General features: G+C 40.0%; 1 protein-coding gene across 2 annotated transcripts in view; it reads left to right on the top strand.

Moving 5' to 3' along the window:
* Positions 1-693: 693 nt before the first annotated feature.
* Positions 694-9,942, top strand: part of LOC106872494 (SLIT-ROBO Rho GTPase-activating protein 1-like) — a 654,858-nt gene continuing 645,609 nt past the window's right edge. For both annotated transcript variants that reach the window (XM_089351041.1, XM_089351043.1), the window contains exon 1: positions 694-864. In XM_089351041.1, the coding sequence (XP_089207167.1) occupies positions 801-864 (64 nt within the window). In that variant the 5' untranslated portion in view covers positions 694-800. The remainder of the gene's footprint in view (positions 865-9,942) is intronic.

Here is a 9,942-nt window from a genome sequence, read left to right as displayed (position 1 = left end):
GTTTTATATACAAGATAATCTTCCAATAGGGATGTCTTAATAAAGAACAAGGGGCCCACTCTCAGTGGGCTTATTGTGACCTCGGACATCAACTTGAGTAATTATACATACATACATACATACATAAATACATACATACATACGTACGTACATACATACATACAATACTGATACACAACACATCTGTTAAATGAAACTTGAAATTTTGAAAAAATTATGCGATGAGTGTCTGTATGTATGTGTGCTTATCCACTAATTTGTTTTTCACGTGAAATTCCGATGTAATTGTAATCTACACCACCTGAAAGGTATTTGTAGAAAATTTCATTAAAAAATTCTGTTATGAGGAAATGAAGTCGGTGAGAGGGCACAATTGTGTAGGTATGCCTGTATGTATGTGTAGCTAGGAATCCATAAGTCAGGGAAATCAGGCACTAGTATGTGTCAATAGCGGAAAAAATGGATCTACATTATTTTATACACACACACAGCCACCGAGAGAGAAAGAGAGCAAGAAAGGGAAGGAGAGGGAGAGAAGGAAACAGAGACACAAAGAGAGAGAAAGTGGGCGTCAGTTTAGTCAGAGTGATGAGGAGAGTGTAACTGAATCTAAAAGGAGTGTTAGTGTAGTCGTAATTAGATCGCATACAAAGAGAGAGAGCGGGAGGAGCAGCAAGTGAAGTGCTCCTTTTTAAGATACAGTAGTATAGAGTAGGAAAGCGCGTTAAGGCGACCGGTGTTCACTTTGGTACTAAAAATTTTTACTACTACTTCGGACTATCAGTCAGGATTATTTTACGATGGCTGATCGCAAGGCTAAAAAGGAAAAGGAACTGCTTCTTGTATTCGAAGGTCAAGTCAGAGGTAAGTTTTGTCACAAAGTCTGAGAGTCTTTTTCTCATTTGGTTTCAATTGTCGTTTAACTGCAACGAGAGAAGGGTATCGTGTGTATCATGCAGCACATTTGCCCCTGGAATACTATATTTTCTTTCTTACTTTCTCTCCTCATCTATTTTATGGAATTTCATTAGCTATTGTTTTAATTTACCGTTTTATTCTTCACAAAATAAATGTTTCTAGTATTTTCATTACAGTTATAATCATGTGCCAATTTTATGACTTTTTCATCCTGGTATATATATATATATATATATATATATATATATATATATATATATATATACATACACACACACACACATATTAATGAGGGCACACAATGTGAATGTCTGTTGTACAACCTCTTTTGTAATGTATTGATAGTTTTACAGCCTATATGTCAATAATTTTATTATACAATTTTACGATAGATAAGATATATTAACAGTACTTTTACACACACCTATTTATGTCATCACGGTAATTCGGTTTCGATTTTCGGTTGGAGCCTTTTCAATGACGTCTTAAAAAAAATCATCTCAATTGTTTTTGGCCTCACTTACAAATATGACGCTTCTGCACCTTGTTAAGAAGTATATATAAATACATTGAACACATGTGAATGTATAAAGATTATCAATAATAATAAATATTCATAGTAATACACATTGCCTTTTATCTAATCTGGTGTTTGTTGAAAGAGAGAATTTGACATTTTTATTTTTATTCCTTTTATAGATTTAAAAACAATCGGAGCTAATTTTCTGCGACCGGAACATTTTTAGTTTCGTTTTAGTTTAAATAATTCAAACACACTAGTTCGGATATAAGCGAAGTGCTTATATATATATATATATATATATATATATATATATATATATATATATATATATATATATATATAAATCTCCCCATATACATGCATGCATACATATATATCTATACATGCATGCATACATACACATATATATATATGAATGCATAATTATATATTTATACTTATATTTTTTTTCACACATACACGCATGCACACATATATGTATATGCATATATATACACACGCATGCACACATATATGTCTATGCATACATTTATATATACATGCATGCATACATATCTATATACATATATCTGCATATATATATACATGCATACATATCTATATATATATATATATATATACAGGTATACATATATATATATATATATATATATACATGCATATATATATATATATATATATATATATATACATGCATATATATATATATATATATACATGAATATACTCTCTGAGTGGTTGGCGTTAGGAAGGGCATCCAGCCGTAGAAACTCTGCCAAATTAGATTGGAGCCTGGTGTTGCCATCCAGTTTCACCAGTCCTCAGTCAAATCGTCCAACCCATGCTAGCATGGAAAGCGGACGTTAAACGATGATGATGATGATGATGATATATATATACAAGAATATATATATGCATATATATATACAGACATGTGTATATATATATATATATATATATATATATATATATATATATATACATGCATATATATATACATGCATATATACATGCATATATATATACATGCATATATATATATATATATATACATGCATATATATATACATGCATATATACATGCATATATATATACATGCATATATATATATATATATATATACATGCATATATATATATATATATATATATATATACATGCATATATATATACATGCATATATATATGTATATATACATGCATATATATATGTATATATACATGCATATATATACATGCATATATATATACATGCATATATATATGTATATATACATGCATATATATATGTATATATACATGCATATATATATGTATATATACATGCATATATATATGATGATGATGATATGTATATGTATATATGATGCATATCCTACATATCACAGGCCTTTAATGAGGACTTGACACAGTCCTTAAATCGCAGCCTTGGTTTCTGCCGGAATCTCCTTTCATTCACAAGTTCTCCATATAGCATCTGCTTAGGAATCCTGCTATCTTTCATTCTAATAAGGTGTGCAGTCTAGCATAACCGGTGCTTGTGCACTATTGCCTCAATACTCAAGATATCAGCTGTCCTCAGGACCTGTGTGTCTGGAATTTTTGAGGTCCAGCCAACATTGAGAATGTGTCTGAGACTTCTCTGATGAAAGCATTCAAGGACCCTTACCAGACGTTTGTACAGAGTCCGTGTCTCACATGAGTAGAGGAGCGATGTCAGTACACATGCACGGTACACAGCAACTTTTGTTTGCCTTGCGATGCCATGCTTGTACCAGACACGAGACTGAAGAGACCGGAAGGAATTAGTTGCTCTCTGCAACATGCATATGTGTATGTGTATATATACATGTATATAATTGTATATATATATATATATACATACATACATGCGTATATATATAATTGTATGTATATATATATATATATATATATACACATACATGCATATATATATATAGACTTACTTGCAAAAAAGGACGTGTGCGTTCAATAATGTAATAATACAAGGAATATATATACATGTATACACACATATATGTACATACTTACATCTACATGTGTATATATATGCATATCAGGGTACAGGACGTTAGAACAATAAACTACAGACAACGGAACGAACACAGAGGAAAACGGAAAGCCACTTGGAATATCCCTTCATCAGCTGTCTCTATTCTATCTAGACGTTTCGAAGATAAGACAGAACGTACTCTAGAATAGTCTCTTCCTGAGTAGTGGATCAACCCACTACACAGAGGATTCCAAGGTGGCAAACACAAACCAAGACAGGAAAAAATGGACAGTGAAAACAACATTCAAAAGCCGTACGACCAAACGCAAATCTGAGGTAGAACGCTAGTAGTTCGTCTTGCCTTCACAGCGGCTGGAGTGAAAAGAAAGTTGACCACAGGTCACACGAGAGCAGAGAGGATGGTGGAGGGAGGAAGTGGAACAAGGAGAAAGTGACAGAAGGGTATAGCAGTGAAGTAGAGGCCAGGACAGAGGTATAGATAGAAAGATGGAGGAAGACAGATAGATAAATAGATAAAAAGATAGATATATATATATATATATATACATACATGCATATATATATGTATATATACATACATGCATATATATATATACTTAAGATCAGACTAGTGCTTCATCATAGATTAGCTACTGTCATCTCAGCCTATGCACCTCAACCGGGTCTACCAGATGGTCTGAAAGACCAATTCTATGACACCCTCTTGCAAACTACCTCGTCGACGAGTGACAGGGACCTTCTCTTTGTGGCTGGAGACTTCAACGGTCATGTCGGACGTCGTGCTGGAGGCTTCCATGGCATACATGGAGGCTATGGCTTCGGTTCCCGCAACGAGGAGGGAACCAGACTGCTGGAGTTCTGTGATGCAACCAATCTTATGGTCTGCAATACCAACTTCAGGAAACCTGCCAGTCACCTAGTCACCTACCGCTCCGGCAGACACTCTAGCCAAATCGACTACATCCTCGCCAGAAATAGGGAAAGAGGGCGGCTTATAAATGCCAAAACCTACCCTGGCGAAGAATGTACCCCACAACATAGATTAGTAGTTAGCGACTTTGGGATCAAGGCAAAATGGGTGCCCAGAATTAGACAGGCTTGGAGAAGAAGGGTGTGGAAGCTTAAAGACCCTGCAAACGGACAGAGACTTAGAGACAAGTTACTTGAAGCATTTAACGAAATAGAAGGGGATATAGCATCATACAACGTGGAAGACAATTGGAGATTTCTGCGGGACAACCTGTTGAAAGCCACCGACCAGATTTGTGGGTGGTGTAAGGTCCCCTCCCGACCCAGAGTAACGTGGTGGTGGAACAAGGAGGTAGACAGGGCTATTAGACAAAAGAAACAGGCTTGGAAGGACTGGAAGAATGGTGGTAGCAGGGAATTGTACCAATGTGCCAGAAGGGAGGCTAGGCGACAGGTTTATTTAGCCAGAGGGGAAGCAGATAAGGAAAGATTTGCCAATGTTCTGCGCCGTGAGGACCAAAGACTCGAGGTATTTCGTGTTGCAAGACAGTGTAGGAGAGAGAATAGTGATGTAGGAGAGAAATGTGTTCGCATGGATGATGGTACGCTTGCATTAAATGAGGATGCAAAGAAAGAGGTCTGGAGATGCCACTACGATAGATTGCTTAATAAAGAGAATGAATGGGAGAAAGAGAGCCTGCCGTATGTCGACCCAATAGAGGGACCAGCTATCCGAGTTGATAGTACCAGGGTAGATAAAGCAATTAAGAGTATGAAGTCCGGGAAAGCCCCCGGCCCATCAGGAATCACTGCAGAGATGCTCAAAATATCTGGCAGTGTTGGCTATAGCCTAGTCACCCGTATTACGAACCAGGTGATACACGAAGGAGTCATACCCAATGACTGGTGTAGCAGCATCATAGTCAACTGCTACAGAGGTAAAGGTGACGCTTTAGATACAAATAATTACAGAGACATCAAGCTGCTAGATCAGGTTATGAAAGTTACAGAGAGGGTCATAGCCCAACTAATTAGGGAGCGAATCAATTTAGATGAGATGCAGTTTGGGTTCGTGCCAGGTAAAAGAACTACTGATGCCTTATTTCTAGTAAGACAGTTGCAGGAGAAATACCTAGCTAAGGATAAACCTCTGTACCTGGCTTTCGTTGACATGGAGAAAGCCTTTGACAGGGTCCCCCGATCCCTTATCTGGTGGTCAATGAGGAAACTTGGGATAGAAGAATGGTTAGTGAGAGCTGTGCGAGCCATGTACAGAGATGCTGCCAGTAAGGTGAGGGTTGGAAATGAGTACAGCAATGAATTCCGGGTAGAGGTAGGGGTCCACCAAGGTTCCGTCCTCAGCCCCCTCTTATTTACCATAGTCCTCCAGGCAATCACAGAGGAGTTCAAGACAGGTTGCCCCTGGGAGCTCCTCTATGCTGATGACCTTGCCCTAATTGCGGAGTCACTATCAGAACTAGAGAAGTTTCAGGTGTGGAAGCAAGGTCTAGAATTGAAGGGCCTTAGAGTCAACCTAGCTAAAACCAAAATCCTAATAAGTAGGAAGGTAGATAAAACACAAACCCCTTCAGGTAGATGGCCCTGCTCAGTATGTAGAAAAGGAGTAGGTAGTAACTCTATAAGATGTACCCGGTGCAAGCTATGGACACATAAGAGGTGCAGCAACATCAAAGGCAGGTTAACTAGCAAGTTAGTTTTTGTTTGTGGCAGATGTTCAGGTGCAATAAAGACTGCAAACAAACAGGAAACAACTTCTATCTCATTCCAGGGTGAAAAACTAGAGGTAGTCGATAGCTTCCGCTATCTGGGCGACCAAGTTAGTAGTGGGGGTGGGTGCGCTGAAAGTGTAGCTGCTAGAATAAGAATAGCCTGGGCAAAGTTTAGAGAGCTCTTACCCCTGCTGGCGACAAAGGGACTCTCACTCAGAGTAAAAGGCAGACTGTATGACGCATGCGTACGAACAACCATGCTACATGGCAGTGAAACATGGGCTGTAACTGCTGAGGACATACGTAAGCTCGCAAGGAATGAAGCCAGTATGCTCCGTTGGATGTGTAATGTCAATGTGAATACCCGTCAGAGTGTAAGTATCTTGAGAGAAAAGCTGAACATTAGAAGCATCAGTTGTGGCTTGCAAGAGAGACGATTGCGCTGGTATGGACATGTGGTGAGAATGGAGGAGGATAGCTGCGTGAAAAAGTGCCACACCCTAACAGTTGAGGGAACCCGTGGAAGAGGTAGGCCCAGGAAGACCTGGGCTGAGGTGGTGAGGCAAGACCTTCGTACATTAGGCCTCACCGAGGCGATGACTACTGACCGAGACCTTTGGAAATGTGCTGTGCGTGAGAAGATCCGGCAAGCCAAGTAAGATCGTTGCCAGTGTCCCTGGACTGGTTCTTGTGCGGGTGGCACATGAGATGCACCATTTTGAGCGTGGCCGTTGCCAGTACCGCCTGACTGGCTCCTGTAGGATTTTCGAGCGAGATCGTTGCCAGTGCCCCTGGACTGGCTTGTGCGGGTGGCACATAAAAGACACCATTTCGAGCGTGGCCGTTTTCGTGCGGGTGACACGTAAAAGCACCCACTACACTCTCTGAGTGGTTGGCGTTAGGAAGGGCATCCAGCTGTAGAAACTCTGCCAAATCAGACTGGAGCCTGGTGTTGCCATCCGGTTTCACCAGTCCTCAGTCAAATCGTCCAACCCATGCTAGCATGGAAAGCGGACGTTAAACGATGATGATGATGATGATATACATACATGCATATATATATGTATATATACATACATGCATATATATATGTATATATACATACATGCATATATATATATGTATATATACATACATGCATATGTATGTATATATATATACATGCATATATATGTATATATATATATATACATGCATATATATATATGTATATATATATATATACATGCATATATATATATGTATATATATATATATACATGCATATATATATATGTATATATATATATATACATGCATATATATATATGTATATATATATATATACATGCATATATATATGTATATATATATATGCATAGGCGCAGGAGTGGCTGTGTGGTAAGTAGCTTGCTTACCAACCACATGGTTCCGGGTTCAGGCCCACTGCGTGGCACCTTGGGCAAGTGTCTTCTACTATAGCCTCAGGCCAACCAAAGCCTTGTGAGTGGATTTGGTAGACAGAAACTGAAAGAAGCCTGTCGTATATATGTATATATATATGTGTGTGTTTGTGTGTCTGTGTTTGTCCCCCCACCATCGCTTGACAACCGATGCTGGTGTGTTCGGCAAAAAGAGACCGATAGAATAAGTGCTAGGCTTACAAAGAATAAGTCCTGGGGTTGATTTTCTCAACTTAAGGCGGTGCTCCAGCATGGCCGCAGTCAAATGACTGAAACAAGTAAAAGAGTAAAAGAGTATATACATGCATATATATATATATGTATTTATATATGCATAGGCGCAGGAGTGGCTGTGTGGTAAGTAGCTTGCTTACCAACCACATGGTTCTGGGTTCAGTCCCACTGCGTGGCACTTTGGGCAAGTGTCTTCTACTATAGCTTCGGGCCGACCACAGCCTTGTGAGTGGATTTGGTAGACGGAAACTCAAAGAAACCTGTCTGCAATACCAACTGGTCTGCAATACCAACTTCAGGAAACCTGCCAGTCACCTAGTCACCTACCGATCTGGCAGACACTCTAGCCAAATCGACTACATCCTTGCCAGAAATAAGGAAAGAGGGCGGCTTATAAATGCCAAAACCTTCCCTGGCGAAGAATGTACCCCACAACATAGATTAGTAGTTAGCGACTTCGGGATCAAAGCAAAATGGGTGCCCAGAAGTAGACCGGCTTGGAGGAGAAGGGTGTGGAAGCTTACAGAGACTTAGAGACAAGTTACTTGAAGCATTTGACGGAATAGAAGGGGATATAGCATCATACAACGTGGAAGACAAGTGGAGATTTCTGCGGGACAACCTGTTGTGAGCCACTAACCAGATTTGTGGCTGGGGTAAAGTCCCCTCTCAACCCAGAGTAACGTGGTAGACAGGGCTATTAGACAAAAGAAACAAGCTTGGAAGGACTTGAAGAACGGTGGTAGCAGGGAATTGTACCAATCTGCCAGAATGGAAGCTAGGCGACAGGTTTATTTAGCCAGAGGGGAAGCAGATAAGAAAAGATTTGCCAATGTTCTTCGCCGTGAGGACCAAAGACTTGAGGTATTTCGTTGTAAGACAGTGTAGGAGAGAGAATAGTGATGTCGTGGGAGAGAAATGTGTTCGCGTGGATGATGGTACGCTTGCACTAAATGAGGCTGCAAAGAAAGAGGTCTGGAGATGCCACTATGATAGATTGCTTAATAAAGAGAATGAATGGGAGAAAGAGAGCCTGCCGTATGTTGACCCAACAGAGGGACCAGCTATCTGAGTTGACAGTACCAGGGTAGATAAAGCAATTAAGAGTATGAAGACAGGGAAAGCCCCCGGCCCATCAGGAATCACTGCAGAGATACTCAAAATATCTGGAAGTGTTGGCTACAGCCTAGTCACCCATATTACGAACCAGGTGATACACAAAGGAGTCATACCCAATGACTGGTGTAGCAGCACCATAGTCAAATGCTACAAAGGTAAAAGTGATGCTTTAGATACAAATAATTACAGAGGCATCAAGCTGTTAGATCAGGTTATGAAAGTTACAGAGAGGGTCATAGCCCAACTAATTAGGGAGCGAATCAATTTAGATGAGATGCAGTTTGGGTTCGTGCCAGGTAAAAGCACCACTGATGCCTTATTTCTAGTGAGACAGCTGCAGGAGAAATACCTAGCCAAGGATAAGCCTCTGTACCTGGCTTTCGTTGACATGGAGAAAGCCTTTGACAGGGTCCCCCCGATCCCTTATCTGGTGGTCAATGAGGAAACTTGGGATAGAAGAATGGTTAGTGAGAGCTGTGCGAGTCATGTACAGAGATGCTGTCAGTAAGGTGAGGGTTGGAAATGTGTACAGTAATGAATTCCGGGTAGAGGTAGGGATCCACCAAGGTTCGGTCCTCAGCGCCCTCCTATTTATCATAGTCCTCCAGGCGATCACAGAGGAATTCAAGTCAGGATGCCCCTGGGAGCTCCTCTATGCTGATGACCTTGCCCTAATTGCACAGTTACTATCAGAACTAGAGGAGAAGTTTCAGGTGTGGAAGCAAGGACTAGAATCGAAGGGCCTTAGAGTGAACCTAGCTAAAACCAAAATCCTAATAAGTAGGAAGGCAGATAAAACACAAACCCCTTCAGGTAGATGGCCCTGCTCAGTATGTAGAAAAGGAGTAGATAGTAACTCTATAAGATGTACCCAGTGCAAGCTATGGACACATAAGAGGTGCAGCAATATCAAAGGCAGGTTAACTAGGAAGGTAGTTTTTGTATGTGGCAGATGTTCAGGTGCAATAAAC

This window comes from Octopus bimaculoides, chromosome 4, assembly GCF_046866305.1.
Source record: "Octopus bimaculoides isolate indiv1 chromosome 4, ASM4686630v1, whole genome shotgun sequence".
NCBI classification, from domain to species: domain Eukaryota; kingdom Metazoa; phylum Mollusca; class Cephalopoda; order Octopoda; family Octopodidae; genus Octopus; species Octopus bimaculoides.
The sequence above is the reverse complement of the archived record's forward strand: the minus strand, read 5'-3'. Positions and strand labels throughout refer to the sequence as shown.